Raw genomic sequence first — 26,847 nt, 5'->3', positions numbered from 1 at the left:
TCATATCTATCTAAATAATATAATTTTGCAAGCACGAGGATCGAGTCCGACTCTTGAGCCCACTAATGATGAGCGGGAAACGAATTTTTGGAGATCTTTAACCCTCAACACTCAGTTGGGGTCAACGTCTATAAATTTGGGGGCGGAGAGGGTGAAGAGGAGGAAGAGAATGACGGGGATGAGGACGAGTCGAGTATGATACATTTAGATGAGGAGGGAAAGGAAAAGAATGGGGAGGAGAAGGATAAGAGGAGGCAAGATTCCTTGATAGTTCGCACCACTAACAATACGAGACAGTGGTATGATTTTTATTATAATAATGGTTTTGATTTATATTTTTTGTAATTGTTTATATATTTTTCATAGGAAGGAAAGGGGGAGAAGGATAAGAAGGAGGCAAGATTCCAAGCTTTAGTGTATATAATCTGCACACCATGTTGCTCCAGCAACTCCCCCATTAGCATTCTAGGTGTATATTCACTACTCGTCACTCTTTCAGAGAACAAACTTCCGATGACAATAGCCTTCACACTTCGAAAATGTGAATCGTAGACATTCGGAGTACACGTGTGACTCGGCATAAATTTCACCACATGCCAAAACGAACAACCAGGTCTGCATCTTGCACGAAGCATAAATTTACAGTTCACATCCTTGCAACCAGCCTCAAATCGAATTGTGCACGAACGTCTGACTCGATAATCCATCTTAACATCAACACAATATTGTCCAAATGTCAAAATTAGTTCTTGTTTACTTTTAAAGAGTACACCTATGTGTAAAAGATCACCCTGGTATGGAATCGACACTTCGGGTCTTGTTTCCTCAAGTGCATAATTTTCTACACTAGGAACGATCCAGTTTCTTTGTAAATGGTTGTCCTCAAATTGTGAACTTGAAAATCTTACTTCTGGGTACTCCGGACTCACTCTTTTTTCATCACCACCACCATCACTATTCTCATCATCGCTATCGTCACTATTATCATCAATTTCATTATCACAATCATCATCCGTGTGTGGAGTGTTATCTGACAAACCGTCCATACCATATGTACCAAAATCATCATTTTGTAGTGGACTATGTGCGGATGTAAATGGAACGACACCTGAATCTTGATTACCACCACTACGTAGGTTACAAACTCCAACATCTTTACAAATCATATCAACGTACATCACTTTATATTTTCTGTCACCGCACATAATAAACCTGACACTGTAGTCGTCTTTGATAGGGAACTTGGTAGCTGGAAGTTCGCTTGAGTGTTCCGTTACAAAATGAATGGTGATGTCGTACCTTGTTTTATCAATTCCCGTCACCGTGTACACAATCTCAACCAATTGAGTAAAAGTCGTATTTTTGTAGATTCCCGCACACATCCTATTACCCCCAATATACTTATTATCATTCCATTCCCTGTTCCACACGATGACCAACTACACTAAATCCATTGCTGTAAGATTGAAAGAATGAAAAATTAGTCTCACCATTACCATGGATGTAACGGACCCACACACACCTAAATCGGGTTAATTTTCTCATTAAACCAAGTTATAACTATAAGTAAGTAAGTTTATTTGTTTTTTGAGATTTGTATTTTATTTTCTTTTTCTAAAGAGTTGATTTGTACAATTAAACATGATTTTTGACTTATAAACCAACAACCAAGTCATAATAATTTTTCATATGTAGTTTAAGAAAAATATTTAAAAATTTTATGAAAAATATTGAAGGATTTTAACATAACACATTTAGGCACAAATGCTTAAGAAATGAAATTTTGTTAAATAATATAATAAAATTAAATATATTATATTAAATTATATTATTTTACTCATATATAATATTAAATTATTTAACAAAATACTCATGTTATTTTAAAAATAATATATATATAAAAACCATATCGGGTTTGTGGGCAACAAAAATCATAATCGGGCTTAGTGGGGTAACAAAGCCCTATCAAGCTTAGTGGATTGGGCTTTGTTCCCAAAACAAGCCCGATCGGGCTTAGTGGGGGAACACTATCGGGTTTTGTTCCCCCACAAAGACCCATTGGGCTTTGTTCCCCCACTAAGCCCTATGGGGCTTTGTTCAGACACTAAGCCCGATCAACTGTTATCGCTCACCAAACTCGTTAACGATGTACAGTTTTGAATTTTTTTTTTTTTCACCCAAATTAGTGCAGATTTAGAATGATATCTATCAAAATATGTTCTACCAACAACTACAATCATTCTATACAAATTTAATGAGCAATGTGAACACAAAAATTATTTTAAAAAAATAAAACAAATACAAATCGAATAGATACCTTGAGATTGGGTGAAATTATTTGTTGGAGAGAAAGAAACTTGTTGAATGAGACTTCAGTGAGATCGTTGCAATTGATAAAGAAGATTGAATGACCCAACAAGCAAAAAGATTGAATGTATGAATAATGACTGAGTTTGGATAGTTTGACAATGGAGAGAAAGAGAGTAACGTGAATTTTGAAAGAAGAGAGAGAAGAAATGTTATATGAAAGAGATAAGAGTATTTTGGTAAATGAGGCTAAAAATAGTAGGGTTTTCTATTTTAAAATCTCATTAAGGGTATTTTTGGTATCTTACATAAAAGTGATTATAGAATATAATTAGTTTGTTTGAATAATTAAAACGTTTTTTTTCTGTAAAAAGTACAAAAAAGATTTTATACATTTGATTTTAGTCAAATATGAATTTGCCCCTTTTTTTGAATATTGGATATACCAAATAAAAGGAGACAGAGAGAGTGGCCAAACCTTCGTACTGTAGGCTCATGCAACTGAAGAAATGGGACGGAGGTATATATATATATATATATATAAATCTTCTCTTCATTCACTTCCTATTTAGGGTTTTGATTGTACGACCTCTTTGTACGATGATTCAAACCTTCTTTCTTCCACCATGTTGATTCTGTTGGGATTTCTAGGATTCCGATGCGACGAAGGAAAGGAAAACAGGGAGATGAAAATACTTGCAGATGTTTAGTTTTGGATAAGTAATGAAGCAGTTTTCTTTCTTTGTCTTCTTCGACAAATGTCTCTGGTCATTCTTATTATTTTCCATCCAACGGGATAAAAGCAAGAAATTTTTTCCCTGCTTTCGTGTTCATTTCATGCCACCGAGTCCAAGTTCCAAATGTAGCCTTTTGGCAGCGATAGAAAGTTGTGTCGCCTACTGGATTACGTTCATTTGAATTGTGATTCTTTGAGATCAATGAGAAGTTTGTTATTCGCTATTTGCAAATGGATGGAACTTTCCGATATTAGTGAAATGTCAATGAAGCAAGGTTTGTAAAGATACCTGTCTCTGTTTTGAGTGTGTATGAACTTGTAGATTGTTTTGGTCACTCGGGTGTCGTCTGCTGAATTCAATTTGAAGACTAGCCACCGATTCCAGGTTTGTCGTTTCCTCTGTTGGGGATGTTCTTTCACTAAATTAACAAAGAAAGAGCTCACTTCTTGATTGTTATTGCTTGCAGAACGAATTTATTTAAGCTATTGTGGCCAATCTGAATCTTTGTTCTGCTTTTCATTTGGGCCTTCATGTTTTCTTCGTGAAGGAGAACTTTTAGTTTTAGCCGGTCCTGTATGGATACTTATAGACTAGAGATACTCAAAATATTGTTTTTGACTAGCTTCTGTACGCTTAATGAGATATCTCAAAAAGGGCCATCATGTATGGAAAAGCAGAGTCTTAAGAGTCAACGCTCTGTAGACAAACAAGTGGTGTCACGCGTGGATGAGAAATGCTGTGTCAACTTGTGAAGCAAATAATTGCACCATTAAGATATGGTATATAAGACTTGGATGAGATTTTGTATCATCAGTGCCTTTCTTGTGTCTTACATGGAACTTAATAGATATCATTCTAAAACAAGTAGAGAACATGAATGGAAGAGGACAATTCGAAGAAACAAGAGAGAATGGCGCGAAGAGCATGGACATATGGGATATGCATCTCTATAGGGTTCGATTATTAGCAATTTATTGGATCGATTCATAATTTGGATGATCCTCGGTATGGTTTGAGGAAACTGTCTGTAAAGATATGGTTGCTATAAGTTGAATTGTTAAATTATGGTGGACCTGAAATTACAAATGAAAAGGAATAAAATGCAGCACAGTACTACTAAGGGCATTATCAAAAAACATAGACAGGGAAATAGAACCAAAAGGAATTTTAATTATCCCAAAGGGCAGAAATAAAAAGCTACATGGTTAGAAATTCTACAACCGAAAAGAGACCAATGAGTTCCTTTTTCTTATATGAGAGCTATGGATGTTATCATTAAATCCCTCACATAATGTAAATGGTGAAAAGAATTACAATCTTATCCCCTTGTTGGAGATATTTCTGTTGCTAGTCTCTAGCATTATTTTTAATTTTGATGGCTTGACATTGTTTGGAACCTCAGTTTATAAGGCACAAGCCAGTTCTTGCTTCCCGTTAAGCTGATTTATTTCAGATAAAAAAAAATAAAAATGGAAGGCTCTGTGCGTAAATTTATATGTTTCTTCATCTGCACGTTCTATTTTGTAAGTTGCCGATGCTCTGCATGAGGGGTAACTACATATTTTTTCCACAAAACGCTATGAATAATAATCCAAGAAGATGTCTATACTTTACTTCATAAGTAGCCAGAAATCAATGCAATCATGGATGAAAAAGAACTCCCAAATGCAACCCAGAATACCGCATACACATTGCCTAGTTGTATTGCTGATAGAGATTTGCATTAACAAATTTAAGATATATAGCTTATTATGTCATATGACAGGCTTGGTGCTTTGTTATTCATATATTTATAACTTCTTTTTTTTATCCCATTGCTGTTGATTGATCATTTACTGTTGCTTAAGTTAATACAAGAGGGAACATGAGCCTAAAACAAGGATTTTGTCTACAGAGATCTAGGTCAGATGGCTCAACCACAACCAAGAAAAGAACTCTGAAGTCACCAATAACCTTGGGTTTGTTGTGTTCTTGGAGTCTGCAATGCATAGTTGCATTGCTGGTAACAAATCCAAAACTATAACTTTATGTTCTTATTAAATTAACCTCTCGTCAATTTTACCACTTTTTGTTGCTTAAGTTCATGTCAGAAGGAATATGAAAGTGATTTTGTTTACGGAACTATAGGTGAGATGGGCCAAACACACGTTTGTTCTCCATCCATGCTTAACAATTTTGGGAATTCAAGGCATATTGCTCGGCAGTTTTTGTTCATTCTTTTCATTTAGAACATGGTTAATCATCAGGCTGTGTTCTGCAACTTCATTATCCATATGCAGCATGGAAAATAGTGGCAAAAACAAACTAAGCTGACAATCCTGAATCCCTGTGATTTTTCTCTATTTGTGAGCCTGAAAGCAACTTGTACTGCTAGACTCATCTGAAAATGATGGTCTGTTGTAATAATAATAATGGCTGAATTCACTTCTGTCTAATTTTATTTTCACTGGGAATTTGATAGAAACTTTATGTGTGTGTGTGTGTGTGTCAGAGAGAGAGAGAGAGAGAGAGAGAGAGAGAGAGGAGCAAACTTAGTACAAGTTCAATTAAGCTTTGATTTGATCATAAACTTGATCTTGATTTTGTTCATTTTAAACTTTTTCAAGCCATTTCAACTTGAACCACTTGACATAAACTTTGTCCAATGTGTGCTTGTAAGTCAAGCCATCTTGACTTGGCTCAATTGGAAACTTTTCCAACAAATATATAACCCCAATTGTTGTGGATCCAAGATTAATTTCATTTTTAGGCAGTCTTATGAATGGTTTGATGCAGTTTTGAGTTGCAACCATCAACCATTAAGATTTCCATTTTAGAAGTTGTACAAATGTTGGATCCAAAGGTTTACAAGGAAGTTTTTCTTTTTCTTTCTTTCTATTGTTATTTCTTTGCATATGTTTATATGTGCAAAGATTTGCAGATGACTTGGTCACCTCTACCTAATAATGTGTTGGGGCCATACAATTAATTACTCACAGGCTGCTTGGATAAGAACCAGACTGCTAGTTGTTACTTTTTTTTATGTACGGTTTTACCCCTTGGTGTGCAGAATTCTTTAGCATTAATGTTACTGCGCCAAATTTTTTAATGCAGTCTTGCCAAATAATAGGATACTGTTCTTGCAAGTTCATTATCGATCAAAAGAGGAAATATAGTTTTGCTGTATTATTATTATTATTATTATTATTATTATTATTATTATTATTATTATTATTATTATTATTATTATTATCAGTTCAAACTTAATGTAGTTGGTTCTTAAATATTCCTCCAAGTGGCCAAGAGACCTTGTGTGCATGGGTTTGCACTTGGGTGCAAGATGACACGACACGTTTACACCTTTAAGACAGAATTTATGAGCTCTAACCACCCAAGCAAATGCAAAGTCACTGGAAAAGCCTAGTAAACCTAACCACCTTAATTTCTCATGAGCTCAATAAAAGCACAATGGCCATGACAACCACCACCTTCAGCCATTTAACTTTCTCTTTGCTTCTCCATACAGATGATGAGATGGAGAAACTGAAGAAAATAAGGAAGAAGAAAACCGCAAGGTAGTAGAATTAGCAGAGATGGAAACCGAGTCGCTGCCAACTTTCTGGCGTTATGTCTGCCGTGGATATTAATGCATTCCTGCATCTCTCATTTCTTCTACTTCTCTGGCCATCTGCTTTGGTTATGTTGATACAGGTACGGTTTGTTCCTTCTAAATTTACTCTCAGTCATTTACTAAATATTGGTACAAATTTCCTGCACAAATTAATTTCATCTATATATGGATGCAAAAGTTAGTACTGTATATGACATTTTTATTGTTGTTCCGTCTGAGATGTTCATGATACATTCACCCACCATGCAGTTTCTGGTCATGTCTATGCAGTTGCCAACATCTAATATGCAATAAAGTGATCTCCAAATAGTAACTGTTTAGCATCAGAACAATGATGGAACTTAATCTTTCCTGCGTCAACTGGGATTTTTTTTTTTCCCCCGAATATATGACTCTGACTAACTTCTAGTTATCTGTTCTCTGGTTGGGAAACCCACTTTCGTTCTGTCAATAGAAAATTTATTTCCAAATAAATTTTAAATCAGTTTCTTTTTCTTTTCTTCTGGAGTGATAACAAGTGCATCCACCATGGAAGCTTTCTGCACGAGTCTTATCCAGCTTATTTATTTATTTTGATCATGCCGGTAGTGGTGGGTGGGGGATGCGGACACCACAAGCCAGTGGTGGCACTTTTCATAGAGTATATGCAAGGAAACCTGAATGCATCAATTATGTTGGAATTTTAGAGACATTGATAGCTATAAAATTAACGAAAAAGTAAAAAAAAAACATGAATGTGAAAGACTGTAATCTCATTATTTTATTCATATTATCATGCCTTTAAATAGGCAATACATGTCAACTGAATAACAAGAAAATATGATTTATTGTTGGATTTAAATTTAAAAAACGAAATTATCTCAACCCACTAAATCAGTAAATAGAATTTTGACCCAATCAATCCACTAAATCAATAAACAGAATTTTGACCCAATCAACCCACTAAATCATCAATTTTGAATCAATATTCAATATTCCTCCTTGATTCAAAGTTGCAAAACTTCAACTTTGTATGGAGCACTTCTCTCCAAATTTCTTCCCAATTGTGAAGCACTTCTCTTCACTTCTTGATGCACTTCTCATCACAATCAATACTTCCTTCAAATGTTAAAAAAAAAATAATTCAATTTCATGGAGCACTTATCTCCAAAAAATTCTTCTTGGTGCACTTCTCACCAACTAAAAAAGCGTTTCCTCTTCAATTGCCCCTTCAATCGCTTTCACTGTACTTGCTTGTTCTTTCAAGTTAAATCTGCAATCCTTTTTCAAATGCCCAAATCTTTTACACTGGAAGCATTGAGGCTTCCCCTTGTGCCAACAATCTTTCTCTTCATGACCAAGTTTTTTGCAATAGTCACATTCTGGAATTTTTCCTTTCTTCTTTGACGATGACCTCTTGGCAAGATAAGCTCATTCCACCGTCTTTTCACTTTCTTCATTTCTCATAATCCTTCTTTGCTCCTGAGCTTGCAAGGCTCCGATTAATTTTGCCAATATAATTTGGTTAATATCCCTTGAGTCTTCAAGGGAGGAGATTTTTGCCTCAAACCTCTCATGTAGACTTATCAAGACTTTCTCTACGATCCTGCTATCAGGTAGCTCTTCTCCCATAAGTCTAATTTTATTTACCACTGTCATTAATTTTTTAGAGAACTCTTGGATTGTATCATTTTCATTCATTTTAAGGATCTCAAAATTTCTTTTGAGATTCAACACTTATATTCTCTTTGTTCTAGCATTCCCTTGATATAGCTCTTTCAATACATCCCATACTTCCTTAGCCGTTTCACACGCCATGATTATTGAGAAAATTGATTCGGAGACAGCAGCGTGTATTTGAGATAAAGCCCTCGGTGCTTTAGCTTCTGCTTCTTCATGAGCTCTGATTTGATTGAGAGTAGGATTGTTGCCAAGCGGAGGTATCTCTCTTTCACTTTCGACCCACTGCCATAAACTGAGGAAGAGATGATGTGTTGGTGGAAACCATAGAAATAAAGAAGGCGTTGATGGGTTTTCTCTCACAGGCCTCTTAAGATCATTGAATGCTCTGATACCACTGTTGGAATTTTAGAGACATTGGTAGCTATGAAATTAACGAAAAAGTTGAAAAAAACATGAATGTGAAATGTTGTAATCTCATTATTTTATTCATATCATTATGCATTTAAATAGGCAATACATGTCAACTGAATAATAAGAAAATATGATTTATTGCTGGATTTAAATTTAAAAAACGAAATTATCTCAACCCACTAAATCAGTAAATAGAATTTTAACCCAATCAACCCACTAAATCAGCAATTTTGAATCAATATTCAACAAATTAATTTAGAGAAATGAATTGGACTATAGCCAGCCAACAAGTCTGTTATAAGTGTATCATTTATTAACCAAACCAGGGATCTTTATTAGTATATTATCACTTGCATTGTAAGTTTCTTAGGCTTTCTTTATTTCAGTAATAAAAGCTTTTTAATTTCAAAAACACCGTGCAATTGCTGTAACGTTTTCATGGTGCTTCTTAGCACACTTGTCAAACTTGTCTCCGTTGTCCTACGGCTGCTCTAATTTTGATAAAGCAGGATTCCTCCCTCTGTTCTTCAATGTCGTGTCAGTTTTCCTTGTATTGTCCCTGTTCTGTTGATTTCGTTAAGAGGCTTCAAGTGGCCATCTCAATGAAAGATACTGTAGTCGATTTCCATTTTTCTCGTGCACAATGGACTAATTCATGTTGAGGATCTCCAACTCTACTTCTAGAAGTTGTCTAAATGGCTAGTTGAACAAACTGAACTGGAGGTGAAGCTGGAAAACATCCAATTTGACTGTTAACTTACATACAAACAAGGTACACCCCCTTTTCTTGCGGGCATATCTCTCAAAATTTCACTTTTCTTCTATCATGCTTTATAGACATTGTGGGAATTTTCTCAAGTAGTCTTAACTTTGTTAGGATATGATGATACTAAATCGATCATCGAGATCTGTCTCAAATCAAGTATCTGTAAGGGCGGAGCTTTATTCTCCTAGGAAGACTCCGACGCTCAAGTCAATAGGAGAAAATACTTGAAACGAAAAGTCACTCAGTAATCAGATGTCCATACCTATAGAGGTTGGCCTCTATTTATAAATAACGTAAATCTTATTCCAAAGAGATAAGATAAACTTCAAAAGAAAACGTTGGAGAAAATCTCGGTTGACCGGATTTCACTCGCCCAATTCAAATCTGGGATGGAGATTTGGAGGACACGTGGCGTTTCCTAGGATAGACAAGCGGCGATTGCGTACTAGGACACACATTCCCAAGTTGGTAGTGTTGCATATAAATACTTTACAGTATATATATTAAATGCACATATCATATAAAACACTGATATCTACAAGAAGAAGAATACCTCTCATTTCCATTGCAGCGAAGAAATGTCTTGTTTGTAATTGGTAGCACAAATGCACTGCACCAAACCAGATCTTCCTCTTCTTCTCTGCTATTAGGTCTTAACCCTTTTCTTAATGGGAAGAAAATGGTGTAATAGATTGATTAGAGAGAAGAGGGGACCTAGCCATATATATATAGAGCCAATAGGGTTTTGCCCATCACAAAACCCTACTGGGCCTACACTTATTCCATAAACCATATGTATATAAATAGGCCTAAGCCCATTAAGGTGCACCAAGCCCAAAGTCCAATTATGATCACATATAATCCATTTGGGCCTCCAGGCATTGTTAAGCTATAGCCCAACTGGTTTTTATTCTTAAAATACAAGATCCATTTAATATTGCACACAAAATGGAAAAATTTTAACATTCTCCCACTTGTACAATATTAGTTGGTGTCAATAATTTTTATTTATTTATTTATTTATTTATTTATTTTGAAATTGACTCTCCAGTTGGACAACAAGAATTTGAAAACTTGAGTGGCCACTATTTTGAAAGCATAGCTTAACAGATAATCACCTTTAAACGTGTTCCGTTCGACCTAATTGCCAAAATTAGATCATAGCCGTCAAAATGTATTTATTTTCATAAATTCGCACTATGGTCATAACTTTGGCAATTAAATTAACATGAACACAATATGATTTGAAAGTGTAGTATAGACAATAGCATGTACCTTATATGATCTTCATGCCAAGTCTATATCAGTCCTTTAACTATCACTATCCATGAAAGCTGAATCTGAATGCCTTCAATAGTGATAAAAGAAACAAGCATAACAGTTCCAAAATATACAGTGATATCACCAATCTAATGTCATGAAAAGATACATCATGAAAAGATACATTAGTATGCATATGACTTTAAAATTTAACATGGATCCATGAAATAAATAGTCGAGCTCATTACATAACAGTGATTGGGAGTAACAATTCAACAAAAAATAACAACTCCCACTAATCAAGCACATCAAAAGACTTTAAAATCCCCATATTAACAACGTGCCTTTTAAAATCAATAGGTCGAAGTCCTTTGGTTAATGGATTAGCAACCATAACCTGAGTATTTATGTACTCCACAATAATATCACCTTTCTTGACTATGTCTCTGACTGAAAGATATTTGATCTCTATGTGTTTGGAACCACTAGAACTTTTATTGTTTTTAGTGAAGAAAATTGCAGCACTATTGTCACAATAAATTTTGATTGGCCTTGAGATGGAATCAACAATCAAAAGCCCAGAAATGAAGTTCTTCAACCACAGAGCCTGTGATGCCCCTGCATAACATGCTACAAACTCTGCTTGCATAGTAGATGAAGCTACAAGTGACTGTTTTGCACTTTTCCATGAAATTGCCCCACCGGCTAACATGAAAACATATCCAGAAGTGGATTTTCTTTCATCAGGACACCCTGCAAAATCTGCATCTGTGTACCCAACCACCTCAAGGTGATCAACTTTTCTATACACTAGCATAAAATCCTTTGTTCTTTGTAAGTATCTCATAACTTTCTTTGCCAACACCCAATGCTCAGGCCCAGGATTAGAAGAAAATCTCCCCAACACACTAACTGCAAAAGCAATATCAGGCCTAGTACAAACTTGAGCATACATCAAACTTCCAACAGCACTAGTATAAGGGACATTTTCCATCTGTTGTTGCTCTATTACATTTTTGGGACAATTTTTCTTACTAGGCAATTCTCCCTTAGCTATAGGCACTTCCCCAGCTCTACAGTTTTGCATATTAAAGCGATTGAGAACACGATCTATATATGATCTCTGAGAAAGTCCCAACAAACTTCGAGTCCTGTCCCTTTTAATTTCAATACCAAGAACAAATGATGCTTCACCAAGATCTTTCATGTCAAAAGTCTTGGAAAGCATTTGCTTAGTATCATGAAGCAAGTTCAAATCATTGCTCGCAAGGAGAATATCATCAACATATAGCACAAGAAGAACAAATCTGCTCCCACTGATCTTGAGATATATGCATTGGTCTATCTTATTTTCAGCAAATCCAAAGGAAGTAATTACCTCATCAAACTTTAAATACCATTGTCGAGAGGCTTGTTTTAAACCATAAATAGATTTCTTCAACCTGCATACCAAATGTTCTTTGCCACTTTCTTTGAAGCCTTTAGGTTGCTGCATATATACTTCTTCATGCAAGTGTCCATTTAAAAAGGCTGTTTTAACATCCATCTGATGAAGTTCAAGATCAAAAAGTGTGCCACTAGTGCCATAATAATTCTGAAGGAATCTTTTGAGGAAACAGGGGAAAAAGTTTCATTGTAATCAACTCTTTCTTTCTGAGTAAAACCCTTAGCCACTAATCTCGCCTTGTACCTCTCAATATTACCTTTTGAATCTTTCTTGGTTTTGAAAACCCATTTGCAACTTATAGGCTTAACTCGTTTAGGCTGTTCAACTAGTTCCCACACATCATTGCGTGCCATAGATTTCATTTCATCCTCCATGGCTTCCAACCATTTATCAGAACAAGTACTTGAAACAACTTAGTTATATGAGATTGGATCTATAACATGACCAAGATCGTAGTCATTTTCACCAAGGTATACCACATAATCATCTGATATAACAGATCTTCTTTCTCTCTGAGGGCGCCTATCAGGAATTTCAGGATATGAAATGTGTACTGGAGCATCTTCATGTTGGGATACTTCTTCTGTTTGATCTGGTTCAAACATTATCCTTTCATGTACAACTGGCACTGGCATTATCATAATTTCCTCTTCCACATTAACATCCCTTAGACGAGAACAAGAGCATTCACTAGTATCATTCTCCAAAAATTTTGCAGTGATAGAATCCACAATCTTTGTGCCTCGACTAGGGCAATAAAATCTGTATCCCTTAGAATGGTCAGGATAACCAACAAAGAAACAACGTGTAGTCTTAGGATCCAATTTACTCTCAGAAGGATTGTAGATTCTTACCTCAGCAGGACAACCCCAAACTCGGAAATGATTTAAGCTTGGCTTACGACCAACCCAAAGTTCAAAAGGAGTCAGAGGCACAGATTTACTGGGAACTCTATTCAAGATGTACATTGCAGTCTTTATGGCTTCACCCCAAAGAGACATGGGTAGATTACATCTACTCATCATCGTCCTCATCATATCTTTTAGTGTGCGATTTCTCCTTTCAGCTACTCCATTTTGATCTGGTGTGCCAGGCATGGTATATTGAGCAACTATCCCACAATCTTGTAGATACATGGTAAACGGACCCATACATTGTCCACTAGGTCCATGCCTACCATAGTATTCTCCACCTCTATCAGATCTCACAACCTTTATACTTTTCTCTCGCTGCTTCTCAACCTCAGTTTTGAAAACCTTAAACTTTTCGAGTGCTTGAGATTTATCCGCAATAAGATATACATATCCATAGCGAGAAAAGTCATCAATAAAGGTGAGAAAATATTTGTTCCCACATAATGTAGAGACATAAGGTCCACTTATATCAGTATGGATAATTTCCAAAAGCTCATTACTGCGAGTTGCACCTTTTTTCTTGGTTTTGGTGAGCTTTCCCTTTATGCAGTCAACGCAAGTCCCAAAATCATTGAAGTCAACAGTAGGCAAAATACCATTTTTAACAAGTCTTTCCATCCTTTCTTTGGAAATATGACCCAACCGTTTATGCCATAAGGTTGAAGAGTTTTCTTTAATCAAGGTTCTTTTAACACCAACATTCTCAACGTTCAAGGAAGTAGCCATGGAAGAAAAATTTAACTTATATAACCCATCACACAAGAGTGCAGTGCCAACAATAACTGAATTAAAAATCAAATTTAAACTTCCATTACCAATACCAAAATGATATCCCGCACAATCCATCTTAGAAATGGAGATCAAATTCCGCCTAAAGGACGGTACAAAAGCAACATCATTCAAAACAAGGGTATATCCAGTTTCTAATCTAAACTCTACTACTCTTATATCTTCAACTTGTACTCGAATGCCATTTCCAACCACCAACGTTCTCTCATGATCATTTGGCTTTCACTTGCTCTTGAACCCCTGCAAGGTATTGGCCACATGAATAGTTGCCCCAGAATCAAACCACCAAGAATTCAATGGAACATCTATTAAATTGGATTCAAAACAAACAAAAACAAGTGGTTTACCTCCACTTTTGTTCTTTGCCAACCAGTTCTTATACTTGTGACAGTCAAATTTCTTATGACCATTTTTCTTACAGAACCAGCAATTGATCTCTTTCTTGATAGCAGGTTTGGGGCCATTGCTCTTCTGATTTTTGATCTTGTTGCTACCTTTGTTGTTTCTGTGATAATTGTTGCTTGAGGAATTCCCTTGCACGTTTGGTTGACTCACAAAATTCACACTACCACCAGAACCTCTAAGGATCCTCTTTTCTTCTTGGTCACATATAGAGATTAGCTCATTGGTATTCACTTATCTTTCTGAGTGTTATAAGAAGTCTTCAATTGGTCAAACTGTGAAGGCAAGGAATTAAGAGCATGATGAACAAGGAATGACTCAGTAATGGGGATCTCAAGCTCGGTCAGTCTAGTAGTTATATCAACCATCTTCATAATATATTCTCTAACACCACCAACCCCATCATACTTCATTCCTGTCAACCTATTCATAAGTTCTCCAGCATCTGCTTTTTCAGACGATTTGTATTTTTCAGCTATATCATCAAAGAATTTCTTAGCATTTTCTGTCTTAGATATGGCACCAATAAGAGTATGGGAAATAGACCTTTTCATTATCATCAAACTCAAACGATTCGCCCTTCCCCATTTTTCATACCTAGCTTTCTCTTCAATGGAACTCCTCACAGTTGGCTTAGGAGGCTCATTCTCATGAAAGGCCATCTCAAGATCCATCAAACCCAGTTGAATTTCAATATCTTCTTTCCATCTTTTAAAATTGGTTCCAGTTAGAGTCTCAATGGTCGAAGTCTGATTACCGACATTGAAAGCGCAAGGGGCTGTATATAAAAAAAATATATATTGCAATTAAATGTAAGCAAAAGATAAACAAGAATAAGCCCAAACATCTTTATGGCATTATTCTTACAAAAACTTAAGATGCACATTATAAAATCACCTTCGGGCAGAAAATATAATATACAACTTAAATTTTCAAGTAAGTAAATTAAGGACAAAGGATAAACAAGAATAAGCCTTAAACCTTTATGGCTTTATTCTCACAAGAATTTAAAATGCACATTATAAAATCACCTTTGGATAGAAAATATAATATACAAGTTAAATTCCCAAATGTAAAAAATAAGTAACTCAAAAAACAATCTCCTTTGGGATAAAAGTTTCAAGTCACAATGTATTTTTTACATTTACATCATGTCATCTAAATTGAAATACACAATTAACACCTTTGGGCAGAAAATTATGCACCTCAATTCAAATAACAAATGTCCCAAAATAATTAAGTGAAATCAATCAACTTAATTTTTTTTTTTTTTTTGAGTAATGGAATTATCATTTAATTATTAATTTTTTAGGCTCAAAAATAAAATTTTAATTTCAGACTCAAAAATATAATTTAAATAATTAAATGAGTAAAGCCCATAACAAACATATATATCCCAATAAACATATGGGCTAAGTTAATAAAATAGGCCCAAATAATCAAATTAAAGCCCATAACAAAACAGGCCCAATAGTTAAAATTAACCCACTTGCTAAAAGGATATTGCCCAAGCCCAGCCCCAATAAAAACAAACTTTGGATCTGCTGGAACAGATCCATTTATGGATCTTAACAAAACGGGTCAAACGCCCAGATCCGACCCAAAAAACTAGCCCAGCTCCTCATAAACCCCATCTTCCTAGGGTTTCTTCTCAAACCCACCGCCTCCACAGCCTCTCCCTTCCTCACTGTGCGCCACTGCCGCCGCCTCTTCTTTTTCTTTCACCAGCGATTTCATCGCTGCTCACTGCCTTCTTCCTTTTTCTTTCATCGCCATCGTCCCAGCGGTATAGTCTCTCTTTCTTTCTTAAATCCGTAGCAGTGAACAGATTATGAAAATATATGTATATGTATATATACTTTGTTTAGTTGCAGAGAGGTTGGAAAAGACAAGGCAATGGAAGATATATATATCTTGTATATATATATATATATGTTTTGTTTAGTTGCAGAGAGCTTAGAGAAGACAAGGGAGTGGCAAATATATAATATATATCTTGTATGTATATATGTACTTACATATACAAATAAACATTCATGGAGTTTACGGATTGCACAGAAGAATTTAAAATATATGTATTGAAAACTCAACAGTGCGTGCAACCAGATTTTTTTTTATGAATATGTATTGAAAACTCAACAGTGCGTGCAACCAGATTTTATATGAATATGTGTTGGCTCTGATACCACATGTTGCATATAAATACTTTACAGTATATATATTAAATGCACATATCATATAAAACACTGATATCTACAAGAAGAAGAATACCTCTCATGCCCAAGCCCAAAGTCCAATTATGATCACATATAATTTATTTGGGCCTCCAGGCATTGTTAAGCTATAGCCCAACTGGTTTTTATTCTTAAAATACAAGATCCATTTAATATTGCACACAAAATGAAAAAATTCTAACAGGCAGTTGCCCTTATGTAAGATATCCCTTTAACAGGATCAAATCGCTCAAATCAAGAACATAAACAGAAATCAAACAAGAAAAATAGTGACAAAAAATTAACGAGTTTAGTTCAACAACTCAAGTCCTTGATTCCACCACAAGGAGATAATTCGTTAGTCAAAACAAACAAACAAATCTAAATAATTGGTCACACCACACATTGAGACTCTAGCTATCAAATTATGAACACACTCTCTAAACTAAACTAGTGATGCCTATTTATAGGCTACAAGACCAAGTTATAGTGGAATTGAGATTTCTCTAAATCTATCTTGATCCCCTAATCAGACTCATCATCAAATAGGGATCAATTGAAGAGATTTTTTCTATATTAGATTATCCTTCTATTATCTCTAACCTAAAATAAAGAGAAAGGATACAATCACAAACAAAATAAAATTTGACAAGTCATCTCAACAAACTTTACCCCTTCAACTTCTTTTTGTGAAAGGTAGACAACCATTCCGGACATGGTCCTGGTGCCACAACAAAATTTCCCAACCCACACCCTTCCGGCCAGCACTACTGTGTATTTATTGTCTCAACAACTCAGTTGTTCATGTAGCGTTGAGTTATTCGGGTAGCGTATTTAAATTGCAAGTCCTGTAGGTGTAATACCAGTAAATGTCCTGCTACAATTAATATGTTGTCTGTGCTTAATATTAGCAGATTCTCTGTTCTTTCTTTCCCTTTTCCGTTAGTTTTGATAATTTAATTATTACTTTAATTTTGTATTCTTCTTTTGTGTTGGGGGGTGTTGGGTTGCAGCCCTGCACGTATTTGTGCACATAATTGAGTGTCATCAGAAGCACCCACGGGTAGATTGTCAAAACTGAATCCCCCTCTCCCTTCATAAAAATGAAAATGTATATATGTTTTCGTTCCTCTCTGACTTTAGTTGGTTTAACATCTCTTTCAAGCAGATAATTGTTGAATATTACTGTAGATCATTTTCCATTTGTATGGCCCCGTTACATGCTTTGGTGAGGCATGCTATTATCTTCTTAGGCACTTGTCTTAGGCCACCAACTCTGATTGGGATATTTAATTTGCATGCCACCCCCTGCAATTTAGACTGTCAATCAGCATCCCTCTTCCGTTTCTCGCTTTTCCAAAGCTTGATTTATCTAGTACATTCACATACCACCAATCGTCAGTTCCCTTTAAGCTTTATCCAGTCCCCAGTGCAGAATTAATTTGGCTTCCTTGTCAAGCAAATCAATTTTGAAACCAAACTCAAATGTGTCGCAATGTAATCATGTCTACTAACCAACAAGCGGCATTACATCCGCTTATATATCTGAACCTTGGAACTAGAGTTTTATGGAGGTACCATTTTGCAAATCCAAGCTTTGGCTGTGGCTGCTGCATATACAGCTCACTCCCTGGATTTCTCCACTTTTAACTCCTGGTGTTTTTCTACCATCCATGGCATGGTCTTAATCAATAGATAACCGAAGTTTCAAAAGCTATTACAGTTTTTCAAAAGAAACCAGCATTTTATGTTTGACAGGCTGAACTACAACAATCCAGAAGGCTAAAAACTCTTCAAAACCACATACATAAATAGTAAAGCCTAGTCCTGAAAGGAAACAAGGGTGAACTGGGAGTTCTAAGTTATACTAGGAGGTCTTTGCTTACTTTTTTTTTTTTTTTTTCCATCACTAATAAAAGTCAATTCCCGAACCCATTACCCTTGCAGGGTGGTGAAATGTTTCTTGCTGCTTGTCTGTCTTCACAAACACCACGAGGCAAGGATCAGTCAGGTGCGCTCTTGACTTCTTCGCTCTGTTTTACATCTCAAGACTATGTAAACACTGCCTTCTTTTGGTTTATCAACCCTTGACTTTCACTGCATCAAAGAAATTGAAGAAATTAAACGGAAAGGGTGAAGGAATAAAAGCGGAAGAAAAAGAAGATAAAAGAACCGGCATTTGAGGAGAATAAAAATAGGGTCATGTGCATAGAGTGCTAGAGTGCACTGAATATGCACTCTTATCCTGCCCTTTTTCTAGATCAGCATATGAAACAACTATCACAAGAGATCTCTCTTATCAAGAATGTTAGGGAAGATATATTTAGATTCACATTTCCCTTCTTCAGGAGAGGAAATGTACTTGTATCCACACTTTAGTTGGTTGAAAACTCGGATAAATGGCATGAATTAGCTACCCTACCACAGAAACAATGTCTAGGTGAAACACGTTTTGACAGCAAGTATTGACTCCAGTATATTGTCATAATCGAAAACAGCTAACTTGATCTGACCACTGCCCCACAGCCTCTAGCTAGTTTTATGACTAATTAAAATTGCTTATACGTACTGTGGGTAAGCATCTTATATGGCACATACGTATGTTCAATGACACATTTAAGAGTGAAAATGGCCATTCGGTCCCTTATTTCAGGCCCTTTATCACTATTCGAAATCTTATACCTATCGTTATTCAAATTTTTATACCTAATGAAAGGTTCTCATACTTCCATTAAGGGCATTAGTCAGTCAAAAGCTTGGATATATTGTGTGAAAAACATGATACACTGCAGAAAGAAATGTGTAGTTGAAACAAGTTGTTAAAGCAAATATTGACTAAAGTGTTTGACCATGATGCCTTGATCAAAATCTGCTTACCTAATGTGAACTCTCCCCCGTGACCTCCCGCCTAAGCACAATTACGAACACAGGTGCAGGATTGGATGCAGAGACAAATATGGGATGCAATAATTTAGAGAAAAATAAGAATAAAGACATCTCAAAGATATGGCAAAAATTAATGTTGTTTTATATACTATTCATAGAATAGAATAATCACAGAGGAATATGGTCATGAATATAAATGACTGACTGGAAGATTTATAATTCATATGGCTGACACATTAAATAGAATTAAGATCTGTTATTAATATAGATAATGATAAACATAATATAGAAAATAATAAATTTCCGCTAAATTCCATATGGTTTGGATTATTTAAAGAAGATCCATGTAGTGTACTTTTGACATTTAAAGTCAACATTCTTTATTTTTTAAATAATGATAGGTTGTAAGAATTCATCACGCGAAATGGCTCCAACACACTACCAACATAGGGGCAAATTTATCATTTTACCAAGTCAAGACACTTGTTCTCCTATAAATTTGAATAGCCTATCATTGTTTTTATTTTTCATTTTTTCAAAGACAACCCTTTTTTCCTCCTCCTCTCCCCTCCCCCCCCCCCCCCCCCCCCCCCCAGCGGCCCCCACCTTTTGCTAATATTGAAATTAAGGTCTAAGGCTAGCAAAACATACAAAGATAGATATAAGCATAAGCCAACAAAGCAACAAACAAAGATCATGAGATCAGGTTACGGACACACAAATAGGAAACTATTTCCCGGAAAAAAATAATGAACACTTAGGTATGACTTGAGGCCAAGACCCAGGAGATGCAAGAATAGAGATTCAGTCATATAGATAAAAAAAAGAGGGGGGAGGGGGAGGTGGGGCGGCTATCAATGGCACCCCTTCTACCTAAGGAGTACAATAACAAATATAGCCTACAATAAAAAACTAAAATACATGAAATGAGTGTATTTAAAATAAAAATTAAGACATGAGGATCTTAAAAGTCAAAAATAAACTATACGAGATCTCTTTGAAAATGGCGTGGAGCTCAAGTGATTTGGGTGGGATTTGCCTCGTAATAGTAGTATCTATGATTGACACGTGTCAACCATGGGATACCCAACCAAGTAATAGAAGTATCTATGATTGACACGTGTCAACCATGGGATACCCAACCAAAATAAAGTCTGTACTTCCTAGCCTCCAGCTTCACGGTAATCAGAGTGAGATATATGCTCGCCTAAACTCATCATTTCCACAGCCAAATGGGAACCAACGGCTGTTATGTTTTACTCCAAAAAAAAAGAAAAGAAAAGAAACCATGGGATGGACCTAGCTAAAAAAGACGAGAAAAAAAGAAACCATAGGGTGGAGCAAGAAAGATACATAAGTTTAAAGAATGACTAACCTTTGCAAGGCCTTCCCTTCCAGTCATGCAGTCTCCCCACCTACAGCCATTTTAATCCTTTGAACTGTGCACTTGATAAGGTTATTAACAGTTGCCACTGATCCAAGAGAGAGCTTCGCCGTTGGAACTGAATCAACCAAGATCTGAAATGCCACAGTCAGTAACGATCCACCAGTTCCAACTTCTGGAATTCCTCCTCCATGATGCATAGGCCCATCAGGGAGTATAGCAAAACCTGATGGCAGTAGGGCAACATAATCTGGGTCTCCCCCACTTAACACCACATTCATTGCTACCACGTCAACTGGAGCATATATAACATAAGAGCCTGTTGAGTCGGTGCAACTCTCTTGTAGTATCAGCATGTTGCTTTGGCTTGAGTTTGCACTCTACGTTTATACGGTAGCATATTCCAATGTTAGTTAATTGATGCAATAGTGCGCTTATGGTATGACTGTAAAGGCATATATAGGACTTACATTAACTCGCAGTAGGGAGACCGAATTTCCAGGATCACGGCCATTAGCAATATGTGCCATTTCTTGAACCATGCCACCATTTGACAAGATATCCCACTGTATCAGACCAAAAATATGTATTAAGAGATAGATTAGAGCATTAATTTTAGCCTTCGAAATTACAGAATAAAGTTCATTATGTAGATTTTGATCAATTAAGAAGGTTTAAGACCAAACATAAGTACTGTTCTGACCGTATGGCTTCAAGCATGTGTTGTCTTGTCTAGCTTAACAATTTTAGTTCAAATTAATGTCTTATATGTTTTTTGACAGTGAACAAGATGAAGTAGTTCATCACCATGCTATAATTATATACATTCTTTTGCGTAAGAGATGAAAAGATGAAATGGATAGAGAATAATTGTTAATCAAGATTTTAATTTCAAGCACTGGAATTGCAGGTGCCATCCTCACCAGGCTGATGTCCTATTAAGAGAAGACAATAAAGGTAGGTAATTTGTTTTATTACCTCATTTCGAGAGTTCTCATCGCGAAGAAAATCGAACACCCTTTTAGGAGGAACTGGGAGCCAGAATGAGGTTGCAGCGTTTAGGACGATGCCAGGAGGCCTGCCGGGATCATCCATACTCTTTCTGGTCATCACCCTCACATCATCAGCCCCGCTCCCTGATAACGTTGTCCACGTGTGAGCTGTAGAGGCACCAACACCAGCGCAAAAGCTCATCACCATTCTCTCAGCCAGCTTCAGCATACTCTTCCTCCCTTCTGGAGCTGTTATGACTGTATATATAAATGTGAAACCCATAAACCCTAATGTGTACAGAAGGCTAATTATACAATTCATATAATAGCACTAGGAATGAAAAATGTATTACTTCCAACATCCCCTGCCGGTATGTTGTTAGCCATTACACTCGCCAGACGTTCACACTGCCGATCCAACGTTGCAATCCAACGTTTTGCCCCGAATGCTAGACCGGAATTCACTAGGGCTCGGTATATATTGTGAACTGCTCGATCATCCACTTCGACATGTTCAACCCATATAACCTAGGAAATGAATGTATAGAAGATCAGTACAGGATTCAGTGAAACAATTAAGTCAGGCTGTGATGATATTAATTAATTTGCGTGCTATACAAAAAAAGTTGAGGAATTGTTGTTACCTTTGAGTAGCCATTTGGCAATTCTTGAATTAAACACCCGGAAGGTCGTCTTCTGCACCTTGAGATCGCACTGGGGCGTAAATTGTCCAAGGAAACATCAACCACTGCCCAGGTTCCATCGGCATGCTGCTTACAGTACCTCACAAAGTAGTTTTCGCGAGTTGGGACTAGCGGCGAAGGGACTTGGAACTCAGCTGTCATCTACATTCAAAAAAAAAAAAAAAAAGAAAAGAATATGCTTGGTATCAAGCTCAATCTTTTGAAAATCAACCATTTAGAAGTAGAATCATATGTTGTTTTAGAAGTAACATTTCAAGGAGTACAGTGTGTTAAGTTAAATACCACTTGCAAGGCTCCATTGTAGTTTCCGGCAACTCCAGTTGATAGCACCTCCAAGGTCATTGCTCTTGTAACAATGCCCGAGAAAACATTTGTCCATTGATTCTAAATGATAAGATCAATTAATATCACCATGTTAAAAAGACACTCAGAATGAAGGAGACAGTTTAAGGGAACAATTATTGAGCCCTACCACATCCATTAGAATTTCCACAAGGTTAATGTGGTTCATGATAACAACTGCAGATTCCCTGGAAGCTTCAGATTTTAACCCCAAAGGCTTGGGCCCTATTCCTCTAGGGAAGGTTCTCAAGTACTCATCTTCACTCAAGATCTCAGCATTGTCGTCAGGGCTTGCCGTCCACAACGGCTCTCCAGCCTGGGCCATTCTGATGAGCTCCTCCATGGCTGCAACAGCTAGCTCGATGATCATCGGCTTGTCGGCCTCAGTAGGGCCGGAAACTGACCTTAGGAGGTCACCAGCTCCATACAAGTCTCCTACCAGACCAGACTGCGCCCCGAAGGCCCCCACCCCAAGGTCAAGGGAACGCGCCGGCTGTGGTGCCCCGTGAGTATATGATGAAAGCATGGGCTTCCCCACATACTTTGCAGCAATCCCAGATATCCTGTCAATCTGTAAACTATGATTTATTAGTACCCATCAAATAAAAGTAATTCTCACAACAATAAAAATTTCCCGATATCAAACCTCTTCTCTTAGACGAGCATTCTCAATCCGCAAATGCTGCTCGTCGAAGGACATCTCCCCAATAGCAGCTGGACCTCCACAGTTGGGACAAGTAGCATTGCTAAGGGCTTCTTTGTACCTTATGTTGTCTGCACGAAGCTTCTCATTCTCTGTCCTCAGCTGTGTGTTCTCATGGCGCTCATGTTGGGCCTATCATAATTAAGGAAAGGCAAAATTTCAGCCATCAATTAAGCTTGGCAAGGCATAAATGGCTTCATTTGCTGCTGAAACCGAGCTTAACTCACAAGAACATCGAAGTTTTCTTTCGTTTTCTTAATTTAAGGTCTGAGAAGGGAAATATAATGGAAAAATGTAGGGTCACCTTCATTTGAGTGCGTTTGTTCTGAAACCAGAATTTCACTTGCAGTGGCTCTAACCCTAGCCGACGGCCAAGCTCTTTCCTTTGCTTGTCATCCGGGTGGGGGCATTCCTTGAAGAAACTGTTTAATCAACAAATCCAAAAGCCAAATTAAATCAAACCCACTTACAAGTATCCATAAATTTACCGAGTATGGTTTTCTTCTTGAAAAAAACAAAAACACTACCAAAGCAAATACAAAGATAGAGTTTTGAATGCTTACGCTTCCATTTCTTGGATTTGGTGCTGGGTGTGGCGATGGTAGCGCTTCTTTTTGGGGCGCTGGTTAGGATCTTGTTCGTCGCCCGAGCCGGCTTCCATGATATCGGTGCCGGATTTGCTCTCAAACTCATCATCTCGGAGCATCTCCAACTCACTCTCCGGCGTTTTATGGGCTATATCTAGCAAATGATGGGTATCAAACATGTTTGGTTGAAACATCTTTGCAGATCTTGTTCTTCCCTACCGATGGCTTTCCGATCTATCAACACAAGTAAGAACAGCCCACAAGATTAGTCGCTGCATAAACTATACAAATAATATGAAACAGTGGAGAAAGAGAAAAAGGAAAGAACTGAAACAAGAGTAAATCTGTGCTGACAATCCGCAAATAGGGAAGTAAATGATTCTTTTTGGGGCACGGATTTATTTTCACCGCCAGCGAAACCCAAGCTGAGAAAACGCGTAAATGAAAGGACTTGGAAACCATATATATATATATATATATATATAAAAGGGGTCTCAGTCTTTCTCACTCAAGTAAAACTTTAGCGGTTCTATCGAGAAGGATTTTGCCTGAACTATCCTAATTGCCCAGATTAATTATTTAACACATCTCTTAGTCAACAGAAAATGGAAAAAGAGGGACACATTTTGTATATCGTCAAAAGATCATAGCATAAAGATAACCCCTAGAATCTGTAACATCATACCCACAAACTTTCCAATGCTTTTCAACGTCCGGCAGCCCGGAGGAGCTACCAGAGAGGCATATTTCTGCTACCCACAAAACCCTAGAAGCTGAAACATCATGTATAACCACAAATTTAGAAAGCTCTCCATATATATATATATATTTGTAGAGTGGTTTTGATAGATTTGGTGGCAGTGTGTGTGTAAACTAATGAAAGGGCTACAAGTAAAAATAGGGAGAGGACATGATGGGTTTGTTGGGCTTCCAGACAAAGTATTTTGATCCAATCTGTCCTTATTTACCAAAGGACTAATTTGAGGAAAACAATTAGCAGTAGTAAAGAGTTGACTCGATGGAAACCGCCCTTTGACACCGCCCTATTTCAACCTCAAGTTTTCTGTAACGCCCAACTAATATCTCGGTTCACTTCAACCCCCCTTCTCTCTCTCTCTCTCTCTCTCTCTCTCTCTCTCTCTCTCTCTCATGTATCTGCAAACCAATAACGGGAAGAAAATAAATTGAAACCACAAAGTCATAACACAAATAGAAATGAAAGTGATATATCTACATCTATATTTATAGATATATATATAGAGAGTGGACAAGATATTAAACTTACACAGTATGAAAGGGTAGATATGGAGATGTAGACTTACTGGTAACGGAGAGAAACCCTCGTAAGATCTGGTTGGTTTTCAGGCGGGTGGCTCTCGGCGGAAAACCATTCTGACAGATGGTTTTGGTGGGTGAAGGAGGAGTAGTTTACAGGAAAACGAGACCTTTCTTGTGAAAAGGAATTTAAGAGGAGAGTAATTGGGGTGCGGATGAGAGAGAGAGAGAGAGAGAGAGAGAGAGAGAGAGAAGTGATGAGGAAAAAGAGGAGATAGAGAATGAAGGAGAGAGAAAAGGGACTTTGAATTGGAGAGGGGGAGATGAGAAGGGGAAGAAGGAAAAGGGGAACAGGTGGGGAAGATTGGCAGCGAAGAGGAGTTACTGCTGAGCGTAGAGAGAAGGTGCAATAGCATTAATGGGGAGAGAGAGAGAGAGAGAGAGAGGAGCTTAAATTCCCCTCTATAGGTGTATGGTGAAGCGACTTAAGGCTTCTTAACTCCTCCCCAACTCTCTTGCTCCTATGTACTTTTTTTTTTCTTCTAAAACTTCATTTTTCTCCAATCAGCTTCTCGATCTCTTTATTTATTTATATATATATATATCCATTTTATCTATAATTAATTCTCTTTATTTATATATTTATCCTTTTTATCTATAATTAATTTGTAGTGTTCTCGGGTTAAACAATAATATGGACTTTCCATTTTCCTCAACCAAAAATGGGGTTTTCAATATGCGTATGAAAAGAAAAACGGCTATTATTAAGCCATGCATATATGTAAATGATTATGGTATTATAATGACTTGTTTACAAGGAGCCTAATAATTTGTACATTCATTTTAATTATGTTCTTCGCTACTAGTTAATAATTCTAGAATTAAAGATGATTTTTTTACTAATAATTAAGATAAGAGTAATGCTACTCATTTTCAGTAAAAATATAAACAATGGTGATGTTGACAATCTATATAGAAGTTTTTGCTTGGAGAAGATAAAAGGACATCCAACAGATTTTATTTTTTATATTCTTTAAATTGATATGTAATACCAATAAAATACTTTCACGTAAACTGTCACATCATCACTCTTTATCTTTACTGGAGATAAATAACATTACTCTTAAAATAATGCAACTTAGTCAATTTCATGCGTTGCAGGTCAAAAAGATTTTAGGGTTACAAACTAGAGAATTCGACCGAATAAGAAAAAGAATAAGGTAAAAACATTAGCACTATTACAGACGAATGATCTAGGGGTTGCAAATTGGAGAATTTAACAAAATAAGTAAATATTGAACAAATTAAAAAAAAAATCACTCCAAATACAATGCAAAATGAGAAAACAAACAACATATAAATTCCACCACCACATCCACAACCGAGTAAGAAATTTAAAGTCAATCAACAAAGAACAATATAATAAAGATGATTCGATGTAATTAAGAAGCGCTTA

At 36.5% G+C, this 26,847-nt stretch overlaps 1 protein-coding gene and 1 long non-coding RNA gene across 5 annotated transcripts; one reads left to right on the top strand and one right to left on the bottom strand.

The window, feature by feature from the left end:
• Positions 1–6,480: 6,480 nt before the first annotated feature.
• LOC127795146 (uncharacterized) lies at positions 6,481–21,845 on the top strand. Its single transcript, XR_008021746.1, has 3 exons — positions 6,481–6,734; positions 18,466–18,529; positions 21,699–21,845. It is a non-coding gene; the product is annotated as an uncharacterized LOC127795146 (long non-coding RNA).
• LOC127795145 (homeobox-leucine zipper protein PROTODERMAL FACTOR 2-like) lies at positions 18,215–25,813 on the bottom strand. 4 transcript variants are annotated; one of them, XM_052326625.1, is made up of 12 exons: positions 25,439–25,813; positions 24,093–24,350; positions 23,834–23,951; positions 23,473–23,661; positions 22,957–23,397; positions 22,767–22,868; positions 22,425–22,625; positions 22,134–22,308; positions 21,767–22,038; positions 21,259–21,354; positions 20,780–21,168; positions 18,215–18,615 (listed from the first exon to the last, which is right to left on the bottom strand). In XM_052326625.1, exons 2-11 carry the CDS (start codon positions 24,308–24,310, stop codon positions 20,803–20,805), a joined length of 2,178 nt encoding a protein of 725 aa, XP_052182585.1. In that variant the 5' UTR covers positions 24,311–24,350; positions 25,439–25,813; the 3' UTR covers positions 18,215–18,615; positions 20,780–20,802. The 4 variants fall into 4 exon arrangements, with proteins under 4 accessions (XP_052182585.1, XP_052182586.1, XP_052182587.1 ...); XM_052326626.1 differs by lacking the exon at positions 25,439–25,813 and adding an exon at positions 24,802–25,261; XM_052326627.1 differs by lacking the exon at positions 25,439–25,813 and adding an exon at positions 24,445–24,719.
• Positions 25,814–26,847: the final 1,034 nt, after the last annotated feature.

This window comes from Diospyros lotus, chromosome 2 (assembly GCF_014633365.1).
Source record: "Diospyros lotus cultivar Yz01 chromosome 2, ASM1463336v1, whole genome shotgun sequence".
NCBI lineage: Eukaryota > Viridiplantae > Streptophyta > Magnoliopsida > Ericales > Ebenaceae > Diospyros > Diospyros lotus.
Note: the sequence above shows the minus strand (reverse complement) of the source record. Positions and strands in the feature narration are given on the sequence as shown.